This window comes from Emys orbicularis, chromosome 5 (assembly GCF_028017835.1).
Source record: "Emys orbicularis isolate rEmyOrb1 chromosome 5, rEmyOrb1.hap1, whole genome shotgun sequence".
NCBI lineage: Eukaryota > Metazoa > Chordata > Testudines > Emydidae > Emys > Emys orbicularis.
The window spans coordinates 72,398,659-72,417,558 of NC_088687.1; the positions used below are offsets into that span (position 1 = coordinate 72,398,659).

Here is an 18,900-nt window from a genome sequence, read left to right on the forward strand (position 1 = left end):
AAGGGCAATCTGTGGCAGCAACTGGGTTGGGGCTGGAGACGTGAGAAAAATATGGCAGTTGTCGTCATATGCGAGTAACGTAGTTTTGTCACTGCTCAGGGAGAATGTAAACAAAATAATGGTATTTTTATTGTACTACTTGCAATAAGGTTCTTCACAAACTCCAGCTGTGAACCATATGGTCTCCTGGCCATCTGGAGACAAACCCCACCCTAAATCTGCCTACACCCTACAGGAAAAATCAGTGTTTTTTTCTTTGTGAACTGTTTAAGAATATATGATTTTATGCTTTGTGTGTTTGGAAAAAAAAAAGAGAGAGGAAGGAAAGCAACCAATGGCTTTCTTTCTTTCTTATGAATTAGACCCTAGGACAACATAAAATAAAATGTATGCCTAGTACCAGATGTTTTCATTGTTTTATAACGAACTCATTTTGGGCACAAATTGTTATGTTTTTCTTCTACAAAATACGATTTCCTTCTATATGTAAGATCCTAACCAATTGTCAAAGACCTAGGGAAAGAAATTCATTAGAATCATATCATACTATGTAGTAAATGATGACAGATACTAACATGAACCTTCCTTGTCCGGTAGGAGTATAAAGTCTCCAGCTTTGAGCAGAGACTGATCAGTGAGATTGAATACCGCCTGGAGAGGTCTCCTGTGGAGGAATCGGATGATGAGGTGCAGCATGGAGACGAGCCCACTGATAACAGTGTGGCACCATATTTTGAGATGAAGCTGAAACATTACAAAATCTTTGAAGGAATGTCAGTCACATTTACATGCAGAGTAGCTGGAAATCCAAAGGCAAAGGTGAGAGGATGGAGGAAATCTCTTTAGAAGTGCGGAAACTTCTGATTATTGTATTGGTTTTCTCTGTAATAACAAGTGTTCTATGTATTATAAGAATATTAAGTTTTCTGTCTGGGGGCAGGTCCTCAGGTGGCATCTTCTTCTTAGCATATGTGCAATTTGCCTCAGGTCATCACCAAATTTGGTCCACTGGTTGGATCATTAGCGTCCACAGCCTGGGCAGCTGGGTACTGATGGGGAGTGCAACGTGAACGCTGATCCATACCCCCCAATCAGGTGGCAGAAATTGTCATGGCTCTATTGAAGCCAGTGAAGTTATGGTGATTTGCATCAGCTGAGGGTCTGCATCTTGGGGTTTATCTCTAAAGATGCACAGCTAACCATCTCCCAGTCACCTTAGCCATATATAATGGGGGTAAAATTTTCCAAAGCACCTAAAAACCATTTTCAAAAGTGATTTAGGAGCTTAATTGTCATTGAAAGTCAATGAGACTTAGGTCACTTTTGAAAATGGGACTTAGATTCCTAGGTTACTTACAAAAATTGTCCCATATGTTTCTGATACATTGTAATGGTGCTCCTCATGTTTCTGTAATTTTTATTTTTTAATGACAGAAGCTTGTTGTTCATCTGAAAATCTTCTCAAAGGCCACCATACCTTCCAGTGAAGTCTTGTCAAAGGAAACTGTCATTGACTGGGCAAAGATTTCTGCCAAGCATCACTGTTTTCTTTTAGATTTTTAAAGTTCAAAAAATAACAATATAGCATCTCCTGGTTTGGTGCACAGCACTCAGGATGGGTTTCCTTTGAGGAAAATGTTAAATCTCTGTTGATACTAGGTAATAAGTGTGGAGGAAAATGTCCTGTTTAGTAGGCTGTGCTTAGTAATTTTAATGATTAACCAGTAATCTACTGACCTATTTAGGTAACTGGAAAACAAAAGCAGCACTGGTTCCTTGTTGGCTTCATTCATAAAGCAAGTACCTTCATAATTGTCCTGCTGGGTAGGGGAAGATGGGAGGAAAGCAGTAATGTGCGGCAGGTTGTCACAGTGTCCCCTTGTGGCTAGATACTGTTTTTCATTTAGATTATTCCATTGAAGCCCAGCCTTCACAGCAGTGAAGGCCAGATTGGTAAATTGCCAGAAATGCAAGGGGCTACATAATTTACATAATAAATGTATTAGGATTTTAGTTTGAGGAAAATTATACATTTTTAAAATGTGTTTATAGAGTGCTATTAGCATGCAGTGTTACACAAAATTATAGAAAGACCAAATGTGTTTGGAGTGTTACCAGGGAAGGACTAGAGTTGGGAAAACTGGCGCAGCTTCTCTGAAAGCAACTTCTTGATGTTCAGCTTTATTTCTGAGCTTTATTTTTGAACAGTTTGAGTCTGTTACGCAATGTTGTGGTCACTTTGATCCCTGCAGAGTCCAAATAGAAGAAATATCTGTTCACAAACATAAGTACGTCCAAAGAGACTTTTACAAATAGCAGCCCTCTTTATGTAACCTACAAAAGCTTTCCTGGCCTGCTGCTCCTGAAACCTTCTGATCTGTTCATTTTATCTAGAACATGCCTGTGTTTCCTACTTTTTCACCTATTCTTACTGGTAGTCTGCTTCTCTAGAAAAAGATTGAAATGAGTAGCCACAGATTGTGTATCACAGACCTAATACCTTTCCATCTCTAATAGTTTATGTAATCCTAAAGAATGTATCCCGGTGGTTAAGTGCAGTCCACACTGGATTTCCATGTTATAGTTAACTGTAGTCGTCATTGTTGTCATCATGGCAAATTCCAAAGGGACATCGCCTTCTTGCAGTAACCAGATAACCATAGTGACATAATTAAATTGATATAATTAGACACCAGATTCAACACCCCATTGAAAAATTAGTGGAAGGTTATATCTCTGAGCTCTTGATTCAGGCTGTGAGACTGTGGACTCAGGAAGATAGAGAATAATGATATGTTTTTCTTCACAACCATCATAGTTAAATATTAGTGTGTGATTTCCAAAAACACTTTGCTCCCATTGAAGTCAATTAAGCCAACATTGAGCACTGCTGAAATCTCACTTAAATAAAAAAATAAAATAAAAGCTTAAATTCTTAGGAAACTGAGGGGATGTTACTGGATCTCAAGAACCAACTCAGCAGGCCATGGACCCCAGGCTTCTTTTAATTTTGTATTCTCTCTCTGAAACTCAAATTTAATTCCACCTCATGTACTTGATGCTGCTGCACTTTTTACTAGTGTAGATTGACTTTAGAATGGCTGAATCATAAAAAGTTTTATGGTTATTTATGTTGAAGAAAATAATCCCATAGCCTTTTCAGTTTGTGTACTATTTATTCTTGTACTTCGTTTCAGCTTAGTCCCACATTTGGACCTTGGGAGGCTGAGAACAATGCTTAGAATTGGCTTTCCTCAATCTAATTTTTCTGGGCAATACTTATGTGTGTACAGAATGAGAAACACAGTGATGCAAACAAGTGGGCAGCACTGCACATAGAAGAGATCAAAGAGGGAGTTTTTAATTAACCACAGGTAGTATTAAAAAAATTGTTTCCTAAACTAAAATGTACAAAGTTCAATGTGGTATGGGTTAGTCCATTAAGGAGCCAGAACTAACTTCAGGCCTGATCCAATTCTTATTGACTTTGATGGGCGCTGATTAAGATGGGAAGATGAATCAGGACAGAAAAGTTTCCAACTACGTTAGGTTACTGTAGTTGGGTGTGTGGTCTGATGGAGAAGTGTGCTTTTTGCCCACAGCTTACGAATCACAGTTTGGGTGGACCATAGTGAACTGTGGTCATTCCCTATATTTGGAGAGCATTCAATTGGCTGTTCCCTGAAAACACTGCATTCTAAATTAGTGCATTACTTGATATGAGTATGTTGTGATAGGGATATTATGCTCCATTTCTCCATTATATTAAAAATATATAAATTGAAAGTGGTCTGTCATCCTCACTGCTGGGGCTATGACCTTTTATTCAGTTTACTTGGAGATGCTTCATGTGTGATTTGCTCAGTTGCCAGGGGTGGAATCATTTCCACTGCTGTTGGGTAACTTCTTGTCAACTGGACTTCTCTGGAACTACCAGAACATGTTCTTTCCCTTATCTGCTTAAGTATGTCAAGATGGCAATTTTGAAACGGTTGATGGTTGAGATGAGCTCCTATACTGCCATTTCCTGATGCTGGAAATGTTGACACTGGCAAATGAAAGCCTGGAAACTATTTACTCAACTTGAATCACCTTTTCCCCAAATAGTCTGTGAAAGAATAGATTTGGGAGGAACTGTGGTGTTTCTAAAATGTGGCATTCATTACAAGGGATCTTTGTAAATAGGATTATTGGTTTGATTTTTCTTTTTTCTGAACATGCCATGTAAGTTGAATACTGATGTGAAAATTCTGTCTTTAGATATGTTTCTAAAATCTGAATTTCCTTTGGTTATAACTATCATGATAGTTGTTTTCTGGTTAAAGTGGGAATCAATGTGTGTGAGAGAGGAAATGTTCTTTTTGAGGGATATTTGTCTTTATGATTATGATAATTCCATACAGAGAAATATTCACCTCAAAATAGGGGTTAAGTGAGACGTGAGTGTGCATAGACCTTGTGCTGGCCTCTCTGCACAGGGGTGGATGTCATTCACAATTTAAAAATAACCGAATCTGCAGTACATGGTCAAAAATCACTACCATTTTTTTAATACATTCACTTACACAGTTTTTGAAAATTTATTAAAGATATACAATATCCAAATGTAAGGTCAATGACTACATAATAGTACCTTGTAATAAAAGGTACTATCATATGAGGAAAATATTTTACCATACAGGTGGCCCTTGTTTCCAGTAGAAATAGTGATGGTACCATTACTTATCAACCCACAACAGATAAGGGTTACATTAAAAATTCACTCAGAATAAAAAGCCATAGATGGGAACTTTGTTACTACCTGGTGGAAGTGAGTATTAAGCAATCAGTGTATCAAGTTGGGACAACAGGTACAGTTAATAGGTGCCTCTGCTTAATAATTCTTGGCATGTCTCTTGATTCTGTGATGAGAGAAGTGTGTTACAAAATAATTACCACTTAATGCAAGCCCAACTAATGTCAAGTAACATTATGAGACATGTGAAGCATACAAGTTAAAACTCATTTTTGCAGCTATGTCCTTGTTCAGAACCATTAGCATATGTTTATAAATGATCAAATATCTTTTGTCTCCAGTAAAAGCTCTGTCAGCAAATGAGAAAACATTACCAAATCTGTTAACACCATAGATTTTCTGCAAGTCTGCTGACAGACAAAATGGGAAACTAGTATAACCAGCTATTGAGGAAATGAAATCATTTATAGTGACATATAATGCCTGTCAATACAAGAACCAGACATGGTAACTATTTTTAAAGGAAATTTCCACTCAGTTTTCCTAGTCTATTGTATTTCAGTGAAATTTAAAAGTGTCCTTCATTCACTCCCCTAAATGAATGAATTATTGGCTTTGAAGAGTTGGCAAATATGAAGAACCTGGAAGATTGTAATCTAACTGGAATCTTGCTCTGCTTTGTCGCTTGACTGTTGCTGGAAAACTTCCGAACACATTTTTCTCACTAAATCACTGAGTTCTCACTACAGAAATAACACTCCTGACAACCTTGCCTGCCTTATGCTAATAATCCTATTGGTTTCATGACTAGGGGAAGAAAAATTTCACTCTATATGTACTGTGCTGTAAAAAAGAAATCCATATTCATTTATTGTTCTAACACATCAGCCCACATATAGTAAGTGGATGTAGCCCTTTTTCCTTCATCTCATAGGCAGTGATAACACTGTGAACACACATATTTTCTTCTAAGTGGGAAAGTTCTTTGAATGGAAATACAGGCTGTATGGCAGGGCCTAGAGAGAAACAATGAGAGAGAAAGAGAGTTGACCAAAGGTTCAGGTTTGAACACAAATCACCCTCTCCTGATAGGGTTTTGTTGTTCTGGTTAAACCCAGATTGACACCAACTTGGTAAGTCTGTAGCTGCATTCCATCCATGCACTTATACAAGCAGTAAACTCAAAAGAAGGCGGCATACAGGGTAGCTCTTCTATTCTTCCTAGAGCTTCCTGGCCTGGCTTTTGGTCTGCACAGCCTTCTTGACCTCCCTGTGTAAGGTATGTGCATAGGCTAACCTGCTCCTGATTTGCTTCTGGCCACTAGTGTTTCCCTCAGCTCCTTCTGATCCTCAGCTGGGAATTAACCCACAAAACCCTTTGTCTGGGTTGGTGGAACTGCCTTCCAAGGACATCTATACTCCTTGTACTCACTGTTGCAGCCTGTCAGGCATAGAAAGAAAATGGAAAAAGTCAAAGCAGATAAGATAGGTGGTTTTAGACTTACTTTGCCCCCAACTTTTTTCTACAGACATTAAGGTAAGGGAGAGCAGAGGGAGAACTTCCCCTCCCTTCTTGTCTGGTTGATGAAGAGAGGACTGCCTAGCCATGAGAGGAGCTTGTTCCTGGAGCTCCCAGTTTTTCCCACCAGTCAGAGGAGCACCTAATGGCAGAATTATGGCCCCAGATGCAAGTTCTCTATTCGCCTCCTCTCCAAAGAAAGATATTTCTCCAGGCTAGCTCCAGAGGAAGGTAATTGCCCCAGCAGCTCCCTCTTCCCTTGAGGAGGGAGAGGGAAGGAAACACAAATACATCATAGATTTGACATAAAATCTCTTTTACAGCATATATTTCAGGGTAGAGCTCAAGGCCCTCTCCTTTTTGTTTTTGAATCAGTACAGATTCTCCATCCTAGCAGACACTGAGGAGCATCAGGGATGTAGCGCATCCCAGCACACTTTTACTTAGCTTGCTGCTGACTCCTTTGTGGGATAAGAACCCCTGTCAAATGCATTTATTTTCTTGACCCAATTCTCTTCTTTTTGCTGCCTCTCATCACCACAAAATGATGCAGCACTACATTCCTGCTTAACGTGGAGACAGGTAATGGCAGCCATCAGAATTAATGAGCTTCCCCTCCTATCTTGATCTACTTTATCCAGTGCTCCTCTGTGTAATTCCACAATTCCTTTACTTACCTGTACATCTTTTTATGACAGAGGTTTACATAAGGGAGCTTTCTCATTTCCTTAGATTCAACTGCACAGACCCCTAATGGTAAGTCTGCTAATTGCAACTTCTTGAAATGTTTATGTAAATGGAATACTCCTGCTCTCTTTTGGCATTTATTACTTTTACCAGTTGCTACTGGTCTGTTATGGGTAAGGCTACGATTTAGTCACAGGTATTTTTAGTAAAAGGTCATGGGCAATAAACAAAAATTCACGGCCTGTGACCTGTCCATGACTTGTACTAAAAATACCTGTTGTTAAATCTTGGAGGGACGTGCCATTGCTGGGGGGAATACCTGGAGCCAGCGGCACCAGTTGGCAGGGTCCGGGGACCGTTGCCCAGGCCACTGGGCAGTCCCCCTGTCCCCAGGGCCTCTCCAGCAGCAGCTGGTGTGGCTGTGCCGGGGGCCACCTGAGCAGCTGGCCCCAGAGCCAGCTGTTTGGGCAGCCCTCGGGTCAGCCACACTGGCCCCTGCATAAGTCACGGAAAGTCACAGAATCCGTGACTTCCACAACCTCCAGGACAGACATGGAGCCCTAATTATGGGTAATTGAAATTTAGTGGTGAGTGGCATTTTGTAATAAAACTAGGCCACATACAGGGGCGAACAATTTTCAGAAATAAATGCCTTAAGTTAAGCTCCTAAACCCATATTCAGGCACTTAAGTTAAGTGACCTCTTATTCAGAAATGTTGAGCGTTCATTGACTTCAACAGAAGCTGCTGAGCGGTCAGCATTTTTGAAAAAGAGGCCATGTATTTAGAAGCCTAAATATGGGCTTAGGCCTCTAACTTTAGGCATCGTGGGTAAAATATTCAAAAGCACCAAAGGCCCAGATCCTCAAAGGTTTTTAGGCAATTAATCAATGGGATTTAGGGGCCTAAATACCTTTGAGGATCTGGGCCTAAGTGACTAAAGCACTTTTGAAAATTTTATACTTTTAAACTTTGGTCACAATTTCCAAATCTCCTTTTTGCTTGTGCTGGAGGCTTTTAAAAACTGGATTTATGGAATGGATACAAAAATGAAATGGATGTTTTTTTCTGGTTACATCTGTCTTGAACTCTTGTCCTATACTTAGGGCCCTACCAAATTCACAGTCCATTTTAGTTAATTTCACAGTCATAGGATTTTTAAAATTGTAAATTTCATGATTTCAGCTATTTAATCTGAAATTTCAGTGTTGTAATTATCACAGAATCATAGAATATCAGGGTTGGAAGGGACCTCAGGAGGTCATCTAGTCCAACCCCCTGCTCAAAGCAGGACCCATCCCCAACTAAATCATCCCAGCCAGGGCTTTGTCAAGCCTGACCTTAAAAACCTCTAAGGAAGGAGATTCCACCACCTCCCTAGATAACCCATTCCAGTGCTTCAGCACCCTCCTAGTGAAAAAGTATTTCCTAATATCCAACCTAAACTTTCCCCACTGCAACTTGAGACCATTACTCCTTGTTCTGTCATCTGGTACCACTGAGAACAGTCTAGATCCATCCTCTTTGGAACCCCCTTTCAGGTAGTTGAAAGCAGCTATCAAATCCCCCCTCATTCTTCTCTTCTGCAGACTAAACAATCCCAGTTCCCTCAGCTTCTCCTCATAAGTCATGTGCTCCAGCCCCCTAATTATTTTTGTTGCCATCCGCTGGACTCTTTCCAATTTTTCCACATCCTCCTTGTAGTGTGGGGCCCAAAACTGGACACAGTACTCCAGATCGGGGGGGGGGGGAATGATCATGTCCCTCGATCTGCTGGCAATGCCCCTATACAGCCCAAAATGCCGTTAGCCTTCTTGGCAACAAGGGCACACTGTCGACTCATATCCAGCTTCTCGTCCCCTGTAACCCCTAGGTCCTTTTCTGCAGAACTGCTGCCCAGCCACTCGGTCCCTAGTCTGTAGCAGTGCATGGGATTCTTCCGTCCTAAGTGCAGGACTCTGCGCTTGTCCTCGTTGAACCTCATCAGATTTCTTTTGGCCCAATCCTCCAATTTGTCTAGGTCCCTCTGTATCATATCCCTACCCTCCAGCGTATCTACCACTCCTCCCAGTTTAGTGTCATCTGCAAACTTGCTGAGGTGCAGTCCACGCCATCCTCCAGATCATTAATGAAGATATTGAACAAAACCGGCCCCAGGACCGACCCTTGGGGCACTCCGCTTGATACCAGCTGCCAACTAGACATCAAGCCATTGATCACTACCCGTTGAGCCCCACGATCTAGCCAGATTTCTATCCATCTTATAGTCCATTCATCCAGCCCATACTTCTTTAACTTGCCGGCAAGAATACTGTGGGAGACCGTATCAAAAACTTTGCTAAAGTTAAGGAATAACACGTCCGCTGCTTTCCCCTCATCCACAAAGCCAATTATCTCACCATAGAAGGCAAATAGACTTGCCCTTGGTGAATCCATGCTGACTGTTCCTGATCACTTTCCTCTCCTCTAAGTGCTTCAGAATTGATTCCTTGAGGACCAGCTCCATGATTTTTCCAGGGACTGAGGTGAGGCTGACTGACCTGTAGTTCCCTGGATCCTCCTCCTTCCCTTTTTAAAAGATGGTCACTACATTAGCCTTTTTCCAGTCATCCGGGACCTCCCCCGATCACCATGAGTTTTCAAAGATAATGGCCAATGGCTCTGCAATCACATCCGCCAACTCCTTTAGCACCCTCGGATGCAGCGCTTCCGGCCGCATGGACTTGTGCTCGTCCAGCTTTTCTAAATAGTCCCGAACCACTTCTTTCTCCATAGAGGGCTGGTCATCTCCTCCCCATGCTGTGCTGCCCAGTGCAGTAGTCTGGGAGCTGACCTTGTTCATGAAGACAGGCAAAAAAAGTATTGAGTACATTAGCTTTTTCCACATCCTCTGTCACTAGGTTGCCTCCCTCATTCAGTAAGGGGCCCACACTTTCCTTGACTTTCTTCTTGTTGCTAACATACCTGAAGAAACCCTTCTTGTTACTCTTAACATCTCTTGCTAGCTGCAACTCCAAGTGTGATTTGGTCTTCCTGATTTCACTCCTGCATGCCTGAGCAATATTTTTAGACTCCTCCCTGGTCATTTGTCCAATGTTCCACTTCTTGTAAGCTTCTTTTTTGTGTTTAAGATCAGCAAGGATCTCACTGTTAAGCCAAGCTGGTCGCCTGCCATATTTACTATTCTTTCTACACATCAGGATGGTTTGTTCCTGCAACCTCAATAAGGATTCTTTAAAATACAGCCAGCTCTCCTGGACTCCTTTCCCCCTCATGTTATTCTCCCAGGGGATCCTGCCCATCAGTTCCCTGAGGGAGTCAAAGTCTGCTTTTCTGAAGTCCAGGGTCCGTATTCTGCTGCTCTCCTTTCTTCCTTGTGTCAGGATCCTGAACTCTACCATCTCATGGTCACGGCCTCCCAGGTTCCCATTCACTTTTGCTTCCCCTACTAATTCTTCCCTGTTGGTGAGCAGCAGGTCAAGAAGAGCTCTGACCCTAGTTGGTTCCTCCAGCACTTGTACCAGGAAGTTGTCCCCTACACTTTCCAAAAACTTCCTGGATTGTCTGTGCACCGCTGTATTGCTCTCCCAGTAGATATCAGGGTGATTGAAGTCTCCCATGAGAACCAGGGCCTGTGCTCTAGTAACTTCTGTTAGTTGCCGGAAGAAAGCCTTGGGATCTTGACCCAAAAAGGAGTTGGGGGCGTGGGGTTGGCAGTACCACTACTCTTACTTCTGCACTGCTGCTGGCGGTGGTGCTGCCTTCAGAGCTGGACAGCTGGAGAGCAGCGGCTGCTGGTCGGGAGCCCAGCGCTGAAGGCAGCGCTGCCGCCAGCAGCAGCACAGAAGTAAGGGTGGCATGGTATGATATTGCCAGCCTTACTTCTGCACTGCTGCCTGCAGAACTGGGCCCTCAGTCAGCAGCTGCCATGCTCTGGCCACCCAGCTCTGAAGGCAGCAGCACAGAAGTAAGGTTGGCATAGTATGGTCTTGCCTTTACTTCTGTGCTGCTGCTGGCAGGCTGCTGCCTTAAGAGCTGGGCATCTGGCCAACAGCTGCTGCTGTTTGGCCTCCCAGCTCTGAAGGTAATACAGAAGTAAGGGTGGTAATACCATAACCCCCCTGCAACTCCCTTTTGGGTCAGGACCCCCAATTTGAGAAACGCTGGTCTCCCCTGTGAAATCTGTATAGTATAGGGTAAAAGCACACAAAAGACCAGATTTCATGGTCTGTGACATGTTTTTCATGGCCATGAATTTGGTAGGGCCCTTTTTATGCTACACTACAACCAGGTCTTACATATTAGCCTGAGAATAAAATATATAACTATTTAAAACCCTATAGAAAGGTCCTCTCTTCTTTAATAGAGAAGTTAACCATTCTGTAGAACTTTAAGCCATTATATACACCGATATAACACGAATTCTGATATGACGCGATAAAGCAGTGCTCCGGGGGGGCGGGGCTGCACACTCCGGCAGATCAAAGCAAGTTCGATATAATGCAGTTTCACCTATAACGCATTAAGATATTTTGGCTCCCGAGGACAGCGTTCTATCGAGGTAGAGGTGTAATTGGGATGTAGTTCTCTAAAGTTCTATACTTTGATTTAAAATGTTGGTATTTCCTATGAAATTTTTAGAGTATTTCTATAGAAGCCTATTAAATTTTGATAACACTCTATTATTGTCTAAATATTATTGTGAGTCCTACACTTATATTAAGGTGGGATATATCTGTCTCTTTGGGGAATGATTAAGCATGTTATTCAACAATTAAAATTTAAAGAGAAAAGTTGTTACATTACATATTGAACTGGGGAGTGTGAGTTTGAGTAACATGCCTCTTCATGGTTATTTGGTTCAGACTGGTCAGTGTAAGGGTATGATGAGCCTCGGGAGGCAATCCAGGCCAGCGAGAGATTGTGTCACCACTTGCTCTGAAACTCTAGATGCCTTACAGTGCTTTTCTGCTGTATCTTCTAGTGTGGGACATTCACAATGAGCCTACAAGCATGCAGGTTGCACTCTGAAATACCTGTGTGCTAGACAGCTCTGGTTCAGAAGCCCTGAACCCAGCAGCCTGTCTACAGCCCCACTCTGGCTTCCACCAGCCTTGGTTACTACTTGCAGTGTGACCCCAACACACGCTAAGTCCCAGACTTTCCTAAAACTGTGTGTGCTGCAATGGCCAGCCCTCTCCTGGACAGTTCAGAGAAATAATAATGTCTGTTTGTTCCTTTAAAGAGACACAAGCACATCATAGCCTATTAACTTAACTGAGGTAAATACACACCTTTCCCTTTAAACACAGCACTGAGTTGGTTTATAGTAAAAATAAAACAAATTTATTAACAATAGGGCATAGGTTATGTGATGCCAACTAAAGGAATAATGTTAGAAAGGGTTACAAGCAAATAACACAGTAATATTGTATACTATCAGTTGATTCAATTGCTTATCACTTGAGGTTCAGACCCCCCTGCCTTGATAGACCAGTAAACCTTTGAAATGGATTCTTCTGAGGATTTCCCCTCAAAGTAAAGTTTATTCAAGCTGTGAAGAAGACGACATGGAATCTGGTGATGAAGGAAGCTCCATGCTCTTTCGTCCCCCTGCTGTCTCGATGGGCCTGTTTACTGCTTATATGTAAATATGGACCTTCATTGTCTTTTCCTGAAGATTGGGCTGGTCAGACAATCAAATTTACATTTCTTTGTCTAAGGCAGACCTGTTCACCAACTCCCCCTGACATGCCTGGTTTAATCACACGTTAGTCATAATTCTAGCATGTACCTATAACTCTTAAAACCCACCATGTACATACATCATTCAAGAACATTAATGATCAGTGAGTTATTAGCTTTCAAATGATACCTCACAAGGCATGTTTTGTACAAAAATTATTACAGAATTGTGTGGGGCGTGACTATGGGGTGCTTACGGTCATAAATGGGCATCTAATAAAAGTGTGACTTATAAAATATAATTATCACTTGTTTTTATACTGACTCATCAGAATAATCATTCCTGTAACCATCATGGTTTTATTCCACTAGGAAAAAAAGCATTAATATTCTTAAATTATTTTTCCAACTTCAGATTTAAATAAAATACAGGAAATTTATTTGATCTGGAACATTTCTGTAAGTGCTCAATTGTCACTTGCTTTTTGGAAACCGAATACTACCCTCCGATCTAACTTCCCTGTGTAAATGTTTGTGCTTTCCCTTCTGAAGATTAGACTTCTGTAACTGAAACTTTTATTACATCCAGTTCATGGATTCAGGACCCAGCCCAGTTCTGTACTCCTTTTAGTAGTGGATAGGAAGAGGTTTTCTTTCTATCCACACTAGTGAGGTTTTCAACAGTTGAGAGTTGCTACCATTGTTAAATGAGAAATGACGACAATACCCACCTACTTCTGATCATCTACCCTTTGTTTTCTTCTACAGATTTATTGGTTCAAAGATGGGAAGCAGATCTCTAAAAGGAGTGATCACTACAAAATTCAAAGAGAACCAGATGGGACCTGCTCTCTCCACACTACAGCCTCCACCCTGGATGATGATGGGAATTACACTATCATGGCTGCCAACCCCCAGGTAAATGGAAGTTTGGCTGCAGAATAAGCATGCTCCTGTAAACTCTCTCCTCTAACAGTTGTGCAATTTAATTAGAGATGAAGTCATCTTAAAGTATGTAATACTTAGACTTCATCAGCAGGGTGGGACCACTGTGCCTCTATGCTTAGGGAGAATGCTATGGAATGGTTATTTTGTTTGTTTTTCATTGTCATTTCTTTGCCTTCAGCTGACGCTGTCTAAATGTCTTGACAGAGCATGCCTTAAGTAAATATTATGCAAGGTAAAATAGGCAAGGTTCCCAGCAGAAGTAACTCAACACAGCTAAGCTGTTGGTTACACTTCCGCTGATAGCACTTATTAACACAATTAGTCCCACTGAAACCAATGGGACTATGTGGATCAGTTGTGCTTCTCACTATGAGTAAGGCTTTTCGATTCAGGACCTAAAACTACATGAAAATACTAAGGCTGAAATGCAATCTAACAAAAGCCAAGGATTATAGCATGTAGTATGTGTAATATGGCAGCCTGATGTGTAGGAAACATCCCATGGTCTTCACTGTATGTTCTTCTGAAACTCACATGATATTGCTTTGTAATCTGAGTGATTCTTTACATATGCAGTAGCTAATAAACTAAAGCTGTGGTGCATAACAGAAACCTATTATCACACACATTGAAAAAGTAACACGGTGGACATAAAGCCTGAAGTCACAGGCTAAGAACACTGGAAGTCATTTTTTCAACCCACTTTTTCCTAGTTTAGCAAGCTGAAGGCAACACTGCTTGAATTCAAGCCATGAGAGACCAAAGCATTGCCATAACTTAGAGAAATAATGAATAATTGCATTCTGCAGCACCGAGGACCTTGCCAAGATCAAACTCTCAAATAGTTACACTGTAAAATAACAAACTCTATCATTAAGACACAACTTAATCTAAACAGGAGTGTTGTGCTCTGTTATGCACGTTGCTAGGCTACTTAGCATGACACTTCCATTTTTGCATAGCTTTTTAGCTGTCAATACCTCCTCAAGTTGCAACATATATACAAATGGTAGCTTTAAGCTAGACCTTGATACCACAAACTGTATTGGATAAAACTCTCAAATGTAAATGTTATTTCCACATTATATAAATAGTTTCACAAGTCCCTGGATAATCTTTACAAGCTGGAAACGTCCTTCATACAGAAAGCACTGTACAATAACTAAGTAATACACCTACCCATTTGCGTGATAAATAATGCAAACGGATAGCAGGTTTGTTTGGAATAAAAAAAAAATAACACACTCCTCTGCACCAAGGTAGAAACATCATCTTGAGAACTCCTAGGTTCAGCATTTGAGGCCTGATCCAAAACCCAAGCAAGTCAATTGAAAGACTCCCATTAACTTAGGGGGGTTTTGGATCAGTCACTAGATGAGATTTACAAGTTCATTTAGTACCTACTTTTGTTTATTTCTCTGAATATCACCAAGAGGCTACTGACCAATTTGATGACAGAGATGTGACCCAGACAATCATCATTGGCAACGGATGGCATTTAATAATGCTACTTTTTAATACAGTAAAAAGTTCTGCTTTATTCCCTGTTTTGGAGTCTGAGAAAACAGCTATGTGAACTAATGAGAAAATCTTGGGCTCATGTTTGCTTGACTTTGGACAAGAACCAGAAGCATCCTCCTCTGGATCCCCTGGATGAAAACTTGGAAGTTTCTGTTATTACGCAATATAGAAAAACATCTGAATGGTTCACCCAGCCCTTTATGTTCTTTCTTCACAATGTAATTCCCAAGTAAATATAATGGTCTCCCAGCATTAGTTTATTTCTACTATGCATTTAGCAGTTCAGTGGAGGCAAAGAGCAGCAGTGGATTAATGCACTAGCCTTTCACACCAGAAGACTTGGATTCCAGGCTGGTTAAGTCATCATACATGGAAATAAGTTTGGCTTGTCCTCCTAATGCTAATGGAAATATGTCCACATCTCAAAGCTACCGCAAACATAGGCAAAATTAGCAGCTTCTTTCCAGGAAAAGCATAGTACATGAATATGTATTAAAGCACTGTACAGAGGGTGGGTCTCAAAACAGGATTCTAGTGGATTGGCAGAATTGTGTCAGTACAGGTTACACAGTGCTGCTGCACTTTGCTGGACTCTGGCCAGTGCTATTAGCCCCTCATTTTATGAGTGCCAAACAAATCTAGAAATAAAAGGCAATGAAGCTAATCCTCAGATGATGTAGATATAGTTAGTTGATATAAAGGAGCTATGCCAGCTGGACTGATATTGTGAAATTTACACATGTAGGATTTACCAGCTTATCTTGGAAGAAGAAAAAGGAAATATACAATTCTTGCATATATATATATATACTGTAGTTAATATTGTGTAAGCATCTACACTATAGGAACCTGAAATTTGGGATTTATAATCTGGCAACAAACTGGGTTCACTGTAAAGCCTGGCATAGAACATCTTAACTGAGGAGCAAACTTTGTTTTGCAAATTCTCCAATAACTCAGCTTTGTGTGTTTTATCCCATTCAACATTGCTTTACACATATTGGTAACCTCCCAACGGCTAGCCTCCTACCAATGCCAGTAAGTGTGGGTGTGGGTCCTTACCTTCTCACTCCTTCCTGTTTTTCTTCCTCCTTTTACTGCGTCTCTCTCCTTCACTCTTTTGTAAAGTGGAGTAGCAATCAGGTGCCCCCTCACTATCTGACTGGCTATCCCTCTGGCCTTCCTCTGCTGCTACCATCTTCCCTCCACTTTCCAGGCCATCTTGTCCTAGATCATGCCTCACCGATGGTTTCTTCACTTCCCAATTCCATAAACTGTCAAGTTCCCTAACCCTCCTGTTAGTGTTTTCCATTCTAGATTCTTTCCTGTCCTTTAAATTTCCCTTTCTGGATGCCCTCTTGCATCTACATCCCAGTAAATTTAGCTAGAAATGAGTTAATTCACTACCCACAAGCAACAAGTTAATGTATAATAATGCCTAAAATAGAGGCTTACTGGTTCCAGATGTTTTTTATAGTCTTATAACTCAACATTTTCACAGGCCATGTGCAGTAATTTATTGTAACACAGGTATTTGTCTGGTGGACTAAATAGGTCAGAGGATTGGGGATACAGAGACTTTCACCTCTAGCTCTCCAATTCTAATCTCTGCAGTAATTAAAAGTTCATTACCCTTTGAGAGCTATTTAGTGACCGATGTGAAATTTTGTTAGGGGAGTCCATCCAGTTCCTAGTGAGTGGCTGCCCACATTGTGGTTGGCACCTTTTATTACCCATGTTACTAGACACATGAGTGTGGAGCCCAAAGTTCAGGTACATCTGCAAACTGATGCAGGGATGCTTGGCACTATTGCTGCCCATGTGGTAGTTATTCAATAGATCAAGGTAACTTCACTCTTTAGGGCACCTGATCCATGATTTTTCAGGAGCATTAAAGTTGCGCTAATATATATTTTAAAATAATGCATTTTTCTGCTATAAATATTTGTTTTATGACGTTAATAACATATTTCAAAAGCATTTACATAACACACTTTTTAAAAAACTGCCTCAAATAGAAAAGTTACCCTCTACAAATACTCTGTTCTCATTTCTTGAGCAAATACAACCTATGAAAGTGAAAATAACTACAAAACAGTTTTGTTGTTATCATTACACCACAAAGCACTCACAGCTGATAACTACAGTTAAAATTAATTCTCTGTCCTTACCATCTTCTGCGGTGTCTTCCCCTCAAAACAATATGCACAAAGGATGTAGTGTGAGCCTGAACTATCACTTGATTGTCTTTGTTAGCTGCTTGGTATATTATGTATTGTATATGCTCCAGTTACCTAAGAGCAGGTAGAAAATGGTCAACAAAATTTTTCTTTAACCAAAAATATGACTTTTAAAAAGAAATTATTCCCCTCCCAAAAATAGTTTCTTTCAGAATATTTTGATTTTTCAACAAATCAGGTCTAAATGAACATTTTCATTTAGTTTTGATTAGAATCTACTTTTGTTTATTTGTTTTTCCCCTTTGTCCTATTTTCCACTGAAAAATAGTAGGGAAGAGAAAAAGGAGGGGGAAAACTGAAAGAATTAAAAATTCTCATTTGAGTTATTTTGTTGAAAATTTCCATGGAAAAATTTTGAATGAAACAATTTTTTCTGTTCAAAATGTTTCATGGAAAATATTTAGTGTCTTTCAAGGAGCGCTAATTTAGAATACAGCCAAAAAGTGCAAACACTGCAATATTAGAACAACAGAAATTACTTTTAAAATACAGATTCATCATGTGCAATAAAACTGAGAGGGATTTGATACAACTCAACCTCTCATACCTGAACCATGGGATGAACCAAAATCCCATATCTAAACATGGCTAAGTTTTCATGGATTCAAAGGCCAGAAGGAACTATTATAATCTGGTCTGACCTGCATAATTTTGATTTGGTGTGGTTGGGTTTGAGATCTAGACTCTGTAGCTCAGTCCTGTACGATAATGAAAGCCATACATTTAAAATTAACACACAATACAAAATACAAAATTGTTGTTTTGCAAATTTGCTTCTAAAAACAACACTGTACACGCTGACTTCATTGTGGCCTTTGTAATGGAGCCTTCTGAACATAGGAATTCACTGCTTGTTTAGATTAAATCAAATGTTCTAATAAAATGTAAGCTTTTTGCCAGGTATTTCAGGCACTCAAGAAGACAAAACAAGTTCTACAGTTATTACATAGCCAACTGTTTACCAACAGGTCAAAACAAGAAAAATTAGCAGTGAGCTTGATGTGTATATAACACAAATGAAATTACAATCACAAGAATGAAGCTGGTTTGCATTAGCAACATTACACTTTGTGTTTTATTACTGTGCATAGTGTAAGGCACAATCTTTTATCTGTGGTTATGACAGGAAAAATACATGCTTATATCATAAGAACGGCCATACTGGGTCAGACCAAAGGTCCATCTAGCCCAGTATCCTGTCTCCCGACAGTGGCCAATGCCAGGTGCCCCAGAGGGAATGAACAGAACAGGTAATCATCAAGTGTTCCATCCCTGGTCACGCATTCCCAGGTTCTGGCAAACAGAAGCTAGGGACATCATCCCAGCCCTTCCTGGCTAATAGCCATTGATGGACCTATCCTCCATGAACTTCTCTAGTTCTTTTTTGAACCCTGTTGTAGTCTTGGCCTTCACAACATCCTCTGGCAAGGAGTTCCACAGGTTGACTGTGTGTTGTGTGAAGAAATACTTCCTTTTGTTTTAAACTTCCTGCCTATTAATTTTATTTGGTGACCCCTAGTTCTTGTGTTATGAGGAGTATATAACACTTCCTTATTTACTTTCTCC

General features: G+C 40.6%; 1 protein-coding gene across 2 annotated transcripts in view; it reads left to right on the forward strand.

Annotated features, from left to right (window-relative positions):
• PALLD (palladin, cytoskeletal associated protein) overlaps positions 1 to 18,900 on the forward strand; it is a 308,674-nt gene that overhangs the window by 269,598 nt on the left and 20,176 nt on the right. For both annotated transcript variants that reach the window (XM_065404625.1, XM_065404626.1), the window contains 2 exons: positions 598 to 819; positions 13,394 to 13,543. In XM_065404625.1, coding sequence (XP_065260697.1) covers positions 598 to 819; positions 13,394 to 13,543 — 372 coding nt within the window. The remainder of the gene's footprint in view (positions 1 to 597; positions 820 to 13,393; positions 13,544 to 18,900) is intronic.